At 37.9% G+C, this 15,163-nt stretch overlaps 1 protein-coding gene across 1 annotated transcript in view; it reads right to left on the bottom strand.

Moving 5' to 3' along the window:
* The window catches only part of RAD18 (RAD18 E3 ubiquitin protein ligase), an 81,405-nt gene that overhangs the window by 29,720 nt on the left and 36,522 nt on the right, over positions 1-15,163 (bottom strand). Inside the window, exons 9-10 of the mRNA XM_012000634.1 lie at positions 8,217-8,293; positions 6,883-6,943 (exon numbers count right to left, since the gene is read on the bottom strand). Of these exons, the coding sequence (XP_011856024.1) occupies positions 6,883-6,943; positions 8,217-8,293 (138 nt within the window). The remainder of the gene's footprint in view (positions 1-6,882; positions 6,944-8,216; positions 8,294-15,163) is intronic.

Raw genomic sequence — 15,163 nt, 5'->3', positions numbered from 1 at the left:
GCTATACAACTCTTGCACCTTTCTCTAGTAAAGTTTTCTCTATAATTCTCCAAAATATCTATCTTACACTTTTTTCTCTTCGTTCAAATATTCAACACTCCCCACGTGGCCTCTCTTAGTTGCTCTCGCACTACTTTGAAAAATATAGAATCATTCTAACAGAAACTCTGTCATCTTTCAAGCACCAGTATAACTTGTCTGTGCACTTATGATCTATTTCCCTTGTTCTTACCATGAAACAACTGTCCTTGCTATAATTAAAGGCTAACCTCTAACTTATGTTCGGGATTCCATCATGAAGCTGTGAACAGAGAGACTGTGCCTTCGAACCTAGAGTGTGAATTATGAAAACAACTCAGTAAATCCAGACCAGCATTTTTTTCTTATTGAAATAATAAAGAGAATAGAAAGTATCAGAATGCATTAAAAATGGAAAAGGCAAATACCATTTTGTGAAGCCTTTGTTTCAGTCACGTGTATGTATACAGTTAGTAGTGATATAAAATGTGTCTCTCACTGTGGGTTGTAGTCAAAAAGATCAGAAAGCCACTGAGTTAAATATCTCCCAACTTAAATAATAAACTTAAAAAAAAAAAGCAAACAAAACCCTCCCTTGACCCAACACCCCTCCTCCAGGTATGACCCTATTTTTCTGCTTTCCTTTACACTAAAACCTCCCCCAAAAAGTTGTCTACCTTAATGGTTTCATTTCCTCACCTCCAATTTGGTCTCAATCAACTCTAAATACTTCTGACCTCTAAATACTTCTGAGGCTGGTCTTTTCAAGGTTTGCTGCTTCCAAGCTGTGAAACCCCTGTTCCCTTCTATCTCTGTGAAATGTAATGTTGTCTGTTCACAGCAACGTTTGGCCTAAGTCATGATTTGTTTTCCCTCTATCTCAGAGATCACAGTCCTATGCTACCCGTTTGTTTCCTATTATCTGAAAAACCATTCAACATTCACCTGCTTTTCTAGGTTTTTCTTTTTTTTTTTTTCATGGAGGAGAGTAAATATAGTCTCTGTTATTCCGTCTGGGCTAATAGAAATCTCTATTTTTATTTTTTGGAGAGGGGGAAACAGTTTTTTTTTAATCAAAATATGTTATCTATGCTAACATGTAATGGGTTCATTGTTAATATTTTTGAAATTTCTTGGTTTTAATTTCTTCTTTGACCTATGGGCTATTTTGAAATGGATTATTTAACTTCCAAATATTTGGTGACTTTCCCAAGGGCTTTGTTACTGATTTCTAATTTAATTTCATTGTGGTCAGAGAATGTATTTTGCATGCCAAATGAATACTCAAGGTGAACTCTCTGCAGATCACTGGGTTTCTCCTTCCAGTACTCCGTCCTGCAAACTCTAACTCCTTTGGTTCCTCTGATCTCTCAGCTCTTTCTCCTTAACTTAGAGTCTCCAGGCTTTGCCTGGAATACCCACTTGCCCACACTATAGCCAGGAAACTTTAGTATAAGGTTCATCACATTTTTTGCTTACCTCTCAAGGATCCCTATCCTTTGGTGCCCAATGGCCAGTATCTTGAAAATTGCTATTTCATATACTTTATACATTCATTTTGCTTGTTTTAGGTAAGAGAGTAAATGAAGCTATTCCATGGCTGGAAACAGACATCTCTAAGTTTTAATTGATAATGTGATACATATTAATAGATATGACCCACATAAACAAAAGCTCTTCGGTGTCCTTGAGATACAGAATGGCTGGGCTCCTGGCTAAACTCCACCCTCAAGCCTGGGACCTTGGCCCTAAGTGAAAACAGCTGACCCCATCTCGCCACCCAAATATTGCCTTTTTGGTCTGCCATGCTTCTATTGTTTGCCCACAAAAATACTTCAGCTGGCAGAGCAACACAAGCAGCTGATGCAAGCAGTCAGAGATGCAAGCTGCTGAGCATCGGGGATACAAGCAGCTGAGCATTGGAGACTACAGACAAATGCAGCTAACTTCAGATGCTGCAGCTTCAGGGAAAGACCACCTTCTTCCCACATCATCCCCTTTCCAACTCCCATCAGCTGCCAGCCATCACCCAATAAAATCCTCCACATACACTACTCTCCAATCCATTTGTGCAACTTCATTTTCCTAAGACACAGGACGAGAACTCGCGTGTTGAAAGGGCAGGGGCTAGGATGCTGCTATGGGGCCTGCACAGAGCCTGCTCCCACCAGAGAGGAGCGTCCGGCTGGTTCCAGCATGTGTTCCCTCTTGCAAGGAGTGGCCAGCAGTGGGCTGAGTGAAAGGATCTACTCCAGTTCCCGCCCACGAAGGGGATCAAGGTCCAGGGAACTATCCCATCATATGGGGGCTCATCCAGGATATAACAAAGGGTGAGCTAAATGTGGAATTGTTGGATCTATCTCTTTTCCAAGATCCTGCCACCTTTCTCTTTCCTTTGGGTAAAAGGAATGTTGATTCTGTTTCCCTTCATAGAGGTCTAGCTGATCTGAACTGGGGTAGAGATACAGTGATTAAAGGAAACCATTTCCAGAGAGCAAGAGGCTCTTATCCCAGACCCCCAACCCCCCACTATTCATTTTAAGCTTTTTTTTCTTTTCTAAGCGAGACAGTTTTTTCCCTAACCTCAGGACTTTGCTTATGATAGGGAAATGACAGAGAAGCCACCTCTGAGGTCATTAGGATGAGCCCTAATCCAATATAACTGATATGTTTATAAAAGGGGGAAATTTGGACACAGAGACACACATAGAGGGAAGATGATGTCAAGAGACATAGGGAGAAGATGGCCGTCTACAGCCAAGGAGAGAGGCCTAGAACAGATCCTTCCTGCATGGCCCTGAGAAGCTCAGGACACTTCGATCTTAGACTTCTAGCCTCCAGAACCCTGCTGACACCTTGCTCTTGGACTTCTAGCTTCCAGAACCACGAGACAATAAATTTGTTATTTAAGCCATGCAGTCTACATGCAGTACTTTGTTTGGGCAGCCCTAGTACACTGATAAAAACACATAATTAGAAATTAATTAGAAATAAGAAACTAATTAACTGCACAATAAATAACGATTATGACCATTTTATCAAAAAGTTAAACTTTTCTTATATTCTTCCTTGCTTTATTTTTTCACTTATCACTTTCTAAAATACTAGTAAGATATAAACTCCAACAGAGTAGGCTTTTTGTCTGTCTTGTTCATTCCTATATCCCTAGCTCTGAGCGTAGCGTCTGGCACATGCTAAGTACTAGAAAAACTTGTTATGGCTGAACAAATGGAATAGTACTATGAAAAAACACAAGATAATGTAAGTACATATAGAAAGAAAATCTTACCTTGTCTGAGATCACAAAGGGTTTCCCAGGGAAACTACAATAGAGCTGATTGAGAGTAGGTAGTATAGATAGGAGTCAGAAGCAATTAGAGAAAGACATAGTTCCAGACAAAGAGAGAAGAGGGTAACAAATGCCCTAAAACACTGAAGGACTTGGTAAAGGAGGTAAAAGATATCCAGAGTGACTGGAATACAAGGAGTAAGGGGAAGAGAAGAGGCAAGGCTAGAGAGCTCAGCAGGTCCAGATACAGGAAATTGAACAGACTTTACAAACTCTAGCTTAAGAGAAATGGGAAGTCCACTGAAGAATTCTTTATAACGGCAGGAGGGCAGCAAGGCAGAAATGGCAATGATGTGAAGACTCAGCAGTTCTGGAAGACAGTTTGGCTTCTGAGTATTAGGAAGGGTCAAGAGTAGATGGGGGATGACAAGAAAGCAAAGTGATATATAAGAAGTGTATGGACTCAGGGGATATTTAGAAGATAGAGACTGACAGAACTTGATGGTGAACTGAACATGGGCAGATCAAGAAAAAAAAGTAATAAATGAAAGATAAAGAATCAGAATGGCAAGCTAGTTATTAGCAACAGTGCTGGAAAGCAGAAAACAATGGAATGATACCTTTGAAAATTCGGAGAAAAGTATCTTTTCAACCTAAAGTTCTACAAACAGCCAAATTATCAATCAATAATAAAAGTGTTATTTCCTGTTATGTATGGAATGTTATATATCTCAAGAAATTCCCCTATACCAGGGGTGTCTAATCTTTTGGCTTCCCTGGGCCACACTGGAAGGAGAATTGTCTTGGGCCACACATAAAATACACTAACACTAACAATAGCTGATGACCAAAAAAAAAAGAAAAAAGAAAAAAAAAATTATCACAGTGTTTAATAAAGTTTACATATTTGTTTTGGGCTGCATTCAAAGGCCATCCTGGGCCACATGCGGCCCACGGGCCGCAGTTTGGACAAGCTTGCATACACCCTTTCTCAGGAAGTTTCCTGGAAAATGTACTCTACCAAAACAAGGCAAGAGAAGAGGGAGACTTGGAACCTGGAAGAAGTGAACCAACACAGGAAGGAGGAGAGCAGAATTCCCAGAAAGCTGGTGACAATAAATTCCAGAGGAGCAGCCATGTATTAACAGAAGGCATAAAGGGCAAGCACAGTAGACTGGAACAGGACAACAGAGACTAGGGGTGGCCCTAGGGGAGAAGTTCTTGAGAACATAATGAGTTATAATCAATGTGTGTAAATGTACTGGAAAGTGATTTACACTTCTGTTGGAAGGTTTAGAGATATGTTAGTACTAGGTAAATAGTTAAACAAATAAAAGAGAATTATTAATTATAAGAAAAACAGGGCCAGGTACAGTGGCTCATGCCTGTAATCCCAGCACTCTGGGAGGCTGAGGCGGGAGGATCACGAGGTCAGGAGATCAAGACCATCCTGGCTAACACGGTGAAACCCCGTCTCTACTAAAAATACAAAAAATTAGCTGGGTGTGGTGGTGGGAGCCTGTAGTCCCAGCTACTCAGGAGGCTGAGGCAGGAGAATGGCATGAACCCAGGAGGCAGAACTTACAGTGAGCCAAGATCGCGCCACTGCACTCCAGCCTGGGTGACAGAGCGAGACTCCATCTCAAAAAAAAAAAAGAAAAAAAAGAAAAACAGAATGTTTTGATGAAAGGAATTATAACCATCTTATGCAAATTGTCTGGCTTGAGCCATAAACAGTGTATCTAACTTAATACTGATCTTACAAAAACTTATGACATAATATTTAAAGGATGGAAAGGAAGCAAAGGTAGGGCTCAGGATACATAAATGAGCTAAATCTCCACCTTTCATATTAGCACATCAATAGTTAATGTGAAATTGAAAAGCTTCAAGAAATAGCAGAAAGAATACCTTTTTATAAATTGTAAGGTAATAACCAAAAGTAGCGCCAAAAGTCTTGATAGTTGTTCCCTCTAGGGAATGGGAATAGAGGCATGTTGTTGGAGGAAGCAAGAGACTGCTCTTTTATATGATAAGCCTTATAAAAAGTAAATGATTAAAAAAACAACATGCAAAACATTAACAAAATGTTTAAAAGATGAAGATATATCAATGGTATAGTTAGAACCTGACACTAAATCAAAATGTATGAATAAACTAAAAGGCTAAGCATCTAAGCTCTGTGAAGCACTTGACTTTTGAGGTTTATTTTAAGGTTAAATCAATTAATTTAATACCATCTATTTAGTAAAGTTACTTTTTAGATATCTAAGTGGTGGGCAATGAATATTTTCTTGACTGTATACAGTCCAAATTTTTCTTAATATGGGATAATTATTAGATGCCACCCTTTCAGTTATTTAAATTACTTTCTCCCAATGCAAATTTTCTGGTTTCCTTATTTTCACAGGCTTTATTTTTACAGGCCAATTCAGTGTGATCATTTGATATTCTCTTTTGTTCTCCTTTCTAAAAAATCACTCTGGCATCCTAAAAGTTGATCAGAGAGGTTCACATCATACTTATCTGTCTAGCAACAGAATAATGGCGACTTTTGTTGTTCAGTCCATAATCCAAGACTCCTCTGGGGTCCTTTTCCTATTCTACCAAGGCACAGGCGATCACACCTACATCCAGTGCAGGTGTGCTTCATCCTCCTTCCCACAATACATCACTACAGAACCTGGGCCTTCAGAGTTTAAGAAATGAAGAGAGGGCCGGGCGCGGTGGCTCACGCCTGTAATCCCAGCACTTTGGGAGGCCGAGGCGGGCGGATCACAAGGTCAGGAGATCGAGACCATGGTGAAACCCCGTCTCTACTAAAAATACAAAAAATGAGCCGGGCGCAGTGGCGGGCGCCTGTAGTTCCAGCTACTCGGGAGGCTGAGGCAGGAGAATGGCGTGAACCCAGGAGGCGGAGCTTGCAGTGAGCCAGGATCGCGCCACTGCACTCCAGAAAAAAATTATCTTACCTCAATTAAAACACACCATGCCTGGGAATACTGATTCAGTGAACATCTATTAACCATCTACTGTTCGTCAGGCACTTAAATTTAAACTAAAAACCAACCAATCACACAAAGAATAACAGCTATCCAATTGACAAAACAGTAATGTGTTAGCCCTAGGAAAGATATACACAAAGACATTTAAGGAAAAGGAAGTGATAAAGTTGGGAGGTTGCTAACAAGCAATAAAATGAAAACTATTTTTGGCACAAATATAGAAGCATTGAAATCCTATACAGAAGTATTGTTACTGAGTGGCCTGAGGACAGGATAGAACCCCCATATGTTTCCATTTTAAACCCAGCTTCTTCTCACAGAGATGCTCTGAGAGCAGCTAATTAATATTTGCAAAGCTCAAAGTAGAATGCTAGTCATAAAAACAAAAAAGCAGGCACATAAAATACAAAAAAAGTCACTAAGTAACACCCAATTAAAATTCAATCTCTTAAGTAATGTTAACAAAAGTTTGAATTGAACCTTAATATAAAACATTATCCTGAAAAAATTACTTAAGATGAAAAACAGCAACCGAAGCTCTTTACAAATAAAAAAAGTCACGCAACTTACGATATTTACTGTGAATTTCATCTATTTCCTTTTCTGTTTGGTCCTTTGTAAAAACCATTACCTAAAATAATCAAAAAAAAGTCTGAATAAAAATCTCCCCAAAATGATAAAAAGGGAAATATTACAAACTTTCAAATCTCAAATGTGAGTGTTTAAAATAGAGGAAAATGATCTGTCATCTGTTTTATATAGACCTAGGAAGAATCATTCCTACGGACTTCCCTTAAATACCAGAAACAGTATACATTTTACTCATTATTTTTTCTTATCAGTAGAAAAAGGAACATGATTCGATTATATATTAACAAAATAATAAATTTTCTATTTTCAATATTTAATTTTCCACATTCATTAATACAACAGACAATATTTGAAACCAGAAGACTGACGACACTTAGCTGACTATCAGTAAGGCTGATCTTCTTGTCTGCCTTCTCTCTTTCCAACCTAACTTCTCCAGGTCATTATAGAAAAGTAGTATGTATAGAAAATGCAGTAATACAAAACACAGTAAGTTAAATTTCTAGGTCCACTTTTTAAACCTCAGACTTAAAAGATCAGAAATCTACTTCCATAATTCACTACAGTTCCCATCTTACAGTTAGCACACAGGTAATAATAGGGTCAATGTAAATCCCATTTTTGTTCCTACTTATTTGGCTATAAACTTACTTTCTTAAGGTAACCATTGCTTTCCTTACAAACACACTACAGATGGCCTACAAAAAAAAAGAAGTCTACTTGGAAGAGACCAAAACACTTCCTCCAGTGTCACAGGACACAATGACTATTTTCTTCACTGGTATCCTGTCTTCAAGTTTGGGGCCATCAAGCTAGTGGAAGGCAACAGTGAAGAATTTTAGGTCTCTGATTCTCTCAAAAGCTCAAGAGAATACTCCATCCTCAAATTACTTAATTTATCCTTACAATTACTTAACATGTCCATAAGTATAATCATAGAATTGCAGAATGCCAGAGCTAACAAGGAATCATAGAGGTCCCTAGCGGTAGCTTAGAGGTCCTTAGAGGCAGTTTATCAAACAGAACCAGCAGAGAAAGGACCAGTATCAAAGCTGCCTGATGCACAGGCATAGGCATTTTCTATAGAACTCTAGCTCATGAACAAACTCTACTTTGAATTGCATGTTGTACTGGAAGACTGCTAAGTACAATCAAATATTGTCCTAAAAGGAGTTGCAAGTAAATCATAATACACTAAGTGGAAATGTTTTAGTAAATGAACAAATTTAATAATGGTTTGCTTTAATTTTTGTTGGGTATTAAACTTTCTTTCTTCATTTCTATCCAGATACTGAAATAGCCCATTAACATACACTTTCATTGAGTTTACTAGCTTCAAGACGCATCCTAGTCTTCTCCATATTTTCGATTTCTTGAACTATTTCAGCAGCTGTTAAAATAAGAAAATAACCACTAGGTTAATTACTTTTTTTTTTTTTTTTATCACTGTACAGTAATTATTTAAGTTATTAACATTAGAAGATGGGTGACAGGTATATGTGAACTCCCTGATCTATTTTTACAATTTTTCTGTGAATCAATTACCATTTCAAAACAAAAGGTTAAAAAAAACCATGAAGTTAAAACACTGAACTCTTACACATGCCCATGTTGTTCAACGTATAACCAGAAGAGTAAAGTCAAGTCACTTTGCTTTCTCCTTTGAATATATAGGTCTAAACAGAAGTCTCAATGAAATATGAAAATTAATTTTTTAGTGTGAGTTCAATTATTAGGGGATGTCTGCTCAAATTCCAATGTACTAAATGCAGTACAACAGGCTACTGTTCAAGGAGAGAGAAAGGTCTACAAATACCAGGAAAAATGTCCTTGCCTCCAGAACCTTTGTCTGTAGGTATGGTTACCAATTACACACATAAAAGAGATCTGGAATACACCCTGTCACACATTAAATGCCTTTGAATGCAAACAGCACAGAATTTGCAAATGCTATCTTTCTGCATCCAAAGTCAATACATTAAAACTGAAATGCATATGGTATGAAATAAAAATTTACAAACCCTTACACTCATTTATACTTAAAAATTATATCTGGAATTTGCTTCAAAATAATCCATGGAAAAGAGGGCGTAAATGGTAGATAAAACAACATTAAGATGGTGTGATAATTGTTTAAGCTGCGTAGTAGGCATATGGGGAAATCAGTAAACTCTTTTCTCTATTTCTGTATGTTTGAAATAATCCCCTATACAGTTTTATTTTTTTTAAACCACAGACCTTATGAGGATCATTTAAGAATGCAACTGTCTCAATATAAAGTTTATGTTTTCCAAGCACTGAGAGGTACCTTTTGCCTCCCTGATATTGTAAAACCAGTAGAAACAATGTAAACAATCTCCCTGTGAACATGACCAGCTAGTGGTTCTCTCCTTTCCAAAATGAGTCATGGAATAACATGAAAAACACAGGGACCATCTGCATTCTATCCAATCCATTAATATAAGTATCACTAAAGATAAAGAACATCTGGCATATCCTCTTCTAAGATATTAAGAAAACTATATTAGGATTGGGTAGAATTTAGTGGCTTAAATCTTTTTCAGGGAGATTTCTGATTCTGTTTAGGTTGTAGAGAGCTATAAATAATGTCACTCTCACCCTAATGACGAGAAAAAGCTGGATAATTTATAAAACTATAATTTTTCTTGACCATCAGAGCTAAAGTAAGACGGCAATCAACTACCTTGAAACCTAAAGAAAGATGAGTGCCTTAGAGGAGAGGGGGATCACGAGCGCTGGTTGACACAGGGCAGTACACACGAGAAAAATTGGTACCACTCTATCTCTGGGTAAGATCTCAGCTAAACTTTTTGATAAACTGCAAAAGGCCAAGGGTGAGCTACCATGAAAATACAAAAACCCTGGGTGGCTTGGACACAAGGGGCATCACGTCCATTTGCAGGCTATTTTCTTTTCTTTTTTTTTCTTTATTTTTTGAGATGGAGTCTCGCTCTGTCGCCCAGGCTGGAGTGCAGTGGCGTGATCTCGGCTCATTGCAAGCTCTGCCTTCTGGGTTCACGCCATTCTCCTGAGTCAGCCTCCCAAGTAGCTGGGATTACAGGCGCCCGCCACCATGCCCAGCTAATTTTTTGTATTTTTAGTAGAGACGAGGTTTCACCGTGTTAGCCAGGATGGTCTCGATCTCCTGACCTCATGATCTGCCCGCCTCGGCCTCCCAAAGTGCTGGGATTACAGGCGTGAGCCACCGTGCCCGGCCTTGCAGGTTATTTTCTACAGACCTCAGTGGGCACTCACAAGAGTCCTCAGTCTCTCTGTAGCTCACTGGGGAAGGGCAGGAAATTAGAAAAGATCTCCCTCCAGATCCAATTCTGGCAAAAGAGAATCACCCCCACAGCAGGACGGACATGAAGCCCCAATCATATCTTTATCCCTGAAGAAAAAAAGCATTAAGCCACTGACGAAAGGTCAGCAAAAATGTTATCCCCAGAGCATAGGTTGCTGAGGGAAGTAAACAAAAGCAAACAAACAAAAAACCCCCTCTACCCCTCAGGAGGACCAGGAAACCATTCTAGGCCCTGCCCGGTAGAGGATCTCTGCCTCTGGCAGTGGGAGAGGGGCAGGATTGCTGAAAGAGCCCCACCCCTGAGATGCAGGATTGAAAGACCTGCCTAAGACTGAAGCTAAATCAGAGTAACAGAGAACCCTCCTTTTCTCCCTACCACAAACCTAGCATGATCCAAGTGATACGTAACAGCAATTTACTTCTAGGAGAGAAATGAACATGGAGAGAGACCCTCTCTGAGGCATAGGCTCATAGGGAAAACCTAAGTTGTGAGTGATATATAGGTACATTAAAAAAAAAGAGTCTGGCACCTCAGACTCTTACCTACAATGTCTGGCTTTCAAGGAAAACTTAAACATGAAAAAGCAAGCAAATAATGATTAAGATGATAAAGGATCATCTTTATCAATACACATGAACAGATAGGGCATTTCTGTAGAAATTACTTCAATAGAAATCCTTTCTTTTAGAAAGAATAATATGGAAATGTTAGATATATAGATAGAGATACATAAAACCAACACAGTAACAGATAACTTGACTCAGCTAAGGAAAGAATCAGTGAACCTAAAATTGGATTGGTATTATCCAATCTGAAACACAGAGAGAAAAAAAAGGAAAAAGAAAAAAAAAAAAAAAACTGTAACAGAACAGCGCCTCTAAGAGCTATAGGACAATATCAAGAAATATAACATACACATAATAGAAATCACAGAAGAAGAAAGAAGGGAAGAGAAGAAATTGTTGAAGAACTAATGTCTAGGATTTGCCAAATATAAGAAAGACACCAAACCACAAATGCAAGAATCTCAAAGATCAAGCAACACAGATATAAAAACAAACCAAAAATGACAACAACATGCACATAGACACAAAGAGAAAATCATGCAGCCATCAGAGGAAAAAGATACATTATATAAAGAAAAATCAAGAATTACATTACACTTCTCATCAGAAATTATTCAAGCCAGATAACAATAGAGTGACATCTTTAAAGCATTGGAAAAAAGCCTCCCAATCCAGAATTCTAATGAAAATATCTCTCAAAAGTGAAAGACAAAAACGTTCTGAAGCTAAGAGAAAGTATTATTAGCAGCCCTCCATTACAAAAAGTATTAAAACAAGTTCTTCAAGTAGAACCAGAGAGAAACTTACCTAAGAAGTGAAAACTGGTGAAAATGTTAAACATGAAGATAAGCATGAAATACACTTTTTTCTTATTTTTAACTACTCTAAAAGATAACTGTTTAATGGACAAACAATAGCAACGTATTGTGTTAATAGTATATGTAAAAGGAGTTCATGACAATAACAGTACAAATAATTAGGAGTTGGGAGTATACTGTTAAAAGTTTCTTACAAGTGAGGCTGTATAATTACTTGACTGTAACTAATGAAAGATGTACACTGCAAACCCTAGAGAGACCACTAAAATTTTTTGAAAAAGAGGTAAAGTAATAAGGCAATAATAGAAATAAAATATAATAATAAAAAATGCTCAATCCAAAAGATAGCAAAAAAAGATAACAAAAAGGAGATGGAACAAAGAAAAAAACAGCAAGATATTAAATTCAAAGCCTACTGCATCAATATTTCATTAAAGAAATGGTTTTAAAGCACCAATTAAGAGGCAGAGAATGTCAGATTGGATAAAAAAGCAAGACCAAACTATATACTATCAAAAATAACCCATTTTAAATAAAAAGATAGGTTAAAAATAAAAGTATGGAAAGAGATGTCTCATGTAAACAGTCATGAAAAGAAACCTGGAGGAGCTTTATTAATATGAGGCACAACAAGCTCCAGAACAATGAATGTTATTAGGGATAAAGAAGGAAATGAGGGGCCGGGCGCAGTGGCTCATGCCTGTAATCCCAGCAGTTTGGGAGGCCGAGGCGAGTGGATCACCTGAGGTCAGGAGTTCGAAACCAGCCTGACCAACATGGTGAAATCCCATCCCTATTAAAAATACAAAAATTAGCAGGGCATGGTGGCTCATGCCTGCAGTCCCAGCTGCTCGGGAGGCTGAGGCATGAGAATCACTTGAATCCAGGAGGAGGAGATTGCAGTGAGCTGAGATGGTGCCATTGCACTCCAGCCTGGGCAACAAGAGTGAAACTCCGTCTCAAAAAAAGAAAAAAAAGAGGGAAATTATACCGTGATAAAGGGTCAAGTTACCAAGAAGACATAACAATCTTAAATGTACTTGCTCCTAAAACAGAAATTTAAAATACATTAAAAAGTATTTCTTGTTCCAAACAAGATGGATTAGACTCATTTCTCCACTAAGTACAACTAAAAACCCTGATATATAACTGACAACTGTAAGGGAACTCTGGAAAGTAGAAAGAAGAAGATGGACTGGCTAAGACCTCAGCATGTGAGGAATGACACTGTGGTGAGTTCCCTGAGGTGTCTTTGTATTCTGTATCTTGTAGACTAGGCTCTGGAAAAGCCCAGAGACATCAAGAGGAACAGACAAAAAAGCTTCAAGAAAAATCTACTCTTTCTAAGCAAAGGACTGAAAAAGAGGGTGCCCAGAAACCTTCTTGATAATACTTGACCTACCCAAGCAAAACACTGCTGATGCTCCCTGCCCTTTGCAGTATTATCAGAGAGCAAGTGGGGAGCGTGGACTTCTGCCCATTAACCAGAGGTGGAAGGGGTCCTAGTGCAGGATGTCCTCCCATAGCAACAGTGTCGGTCTAGTGAGGAGCTCAGACTTCTACCCCCCATCCAATGACGGCAGGTGACAACTGCACCCTCTCAACTAGTAACTGAGGAGAGAATATCAAAGAGAAGGAACCTGGAGAAAGAATTCCTTCAGCCTGTGTAGAGCATCCCCAACCAACATGTGAAATTGTTTACAATTAATATGCCAAAAGGTTTGAAAACTGAACCACAGTGTGGAATATCAGGTATTCACAACAGTCTCCAGGTAGCAATTAAATAAAGTGGACCAAAATAACATTTCAAGGGATCCGGGAACTAAATCATCATTAGAACCACAGCCTACAAAAGCAGGCCAGGATCTGCATGCTAAACTTAAACAAGATGACTTTCTGCTAAATTAGAATTTTTAAATAGAACCTAGAATGTCATTAGAATACAAAAAATACTCAGAATACAATTGAAAAAAAACTTGACATACTAAGAATCAGGAAAATCATGACTCGAATGAAAAAAGACAGGATGCCAATACCTGAGACAACCCAGTTGCTGGAATCATCTGACAAGAATTTTAAACCTACCATCATAAAAATGATCCAACAGGCAGTTAATGCTCTGGAGACAAAACAAAACTGCTACTGTATGAAATACTTTTGAAAGCCTTGAAACATGTAAGTGTACATGGATTTACATGTATACATATGCATACATGCATGTGTATGTATATTTGTATCCATGTGTGCATATGTATATATATGAGCATAGTTGGTAGCCATATCTTGGTTTCACCAATAGAAAGGACCAGAGCTCCTCAGAGAAATGGCTGATTTCAGGGCTGGGATATGGAAGAGCAAGAAAAGCCTGCAATATGTTGTTATGTTAGAAATAAGAAAATGGTAATGAAAATAACGGGGGTATGTCATGAGGACAGGAATTAGAATGAAGACGCTCCTGCTGGCCAAATCTGGAAAAATACAAACACAAAACTAATTAAGAGAAGTAATGAGTTAAAAATCTGTGAATCTATATTCATAAAAGACAAATAAAACAATAAGGCAGAGGGAAGGGTTCTTGTTTTCAGAATCATGCCAAGTATCAATTAGCAAGTGTGAAAGGAATGCTAAAGTTGAAAAAAATCATCATTTTGCAACTATCACAGAAAAGATTAGTTTAGATAAAAATTACCAAAGGATGCTAAATATAGGGGTGAAATCTTAATAAGGTAGAGAATAGCTACATAGCGTTGAAGTGTCTCTGCAGACATATTAGTAGCAAGGCAGCAGATGTAAAGTATAAATGAGGGAGAAACTGGCCAGGTGATCAAGCCTGATATCACAAATGAGGGGTACACAGATGTCAAATGGCTCCAGATGTAATATTTTGAAGACAAAACATCACTTATATAGTATTCTGGCCAGGAATGCATAATCTGAATTTTCTGCCAGAATGAGAACATTTTACTTGAAAAACACACACACACACAACAAAGATTGTATTCTTTTAAAAGGCCAATGTCATAAAGGACAAAGGCTGAGGAATTATTTCAGGTTGAAAGAGATTGAAAAGATATTACCACTAAATGCAATATGTGCTCCAAAACTGGATCATGTACTGCAGGAAAAAAAAATCTACAAAGGTTATTATGGGGTCCACTGACAAAATTGAATAGATGAACAAAAGTATTATAACAAAGTTAAATTTACTACAAGTACTAACTACAGTGGCAAAAAAAGTGAATCTTTTTTTCTTAAGAAATAATACAAGGACGTATTTAGGAATAAAGAGTAAACACTATATAACTTATTCTCAGACAAAGAAAAAAATACGTGTGTAATTATATGGACACATACATTCACAGAAAAAGAGAGACAGAGGAACAAAGTAATTCATAAAGCAAATGAGGCAAAATGCTAACAATAGGTGAATCTGTACAAACGGTATAGTCTATGCATTGATTATGATGGTCTTTCAACTTTCCTATAAATTTCCAAATAGAAAGTTTTTTAAAAGAATGCAAAATTAAGACTTTTTCAGACAAACAGAAGC

This window comes from Mandrillus leucophaeus, unplaced genomic scaffold, assembly GCF_000951045.1.
Source record: "Mandrillus leucophaeus isolate KB7577 unplaced genomic scaffold, Mleu.le_1.0 Scaffold637, whole genome shotgun sequence".
NCBI classification, from domain to species: Eukaryota; Metazoa; Chordata; class Mammalia; order Primates; family Cercopithecidae; genus Mandrillus; species Mandrillus leucophaeus.
The sequence above is the reverse complement of the archived record's forward strand: the minus strand, read 5'-3'. Positions and strand labels throughout refer to the sequence as shown.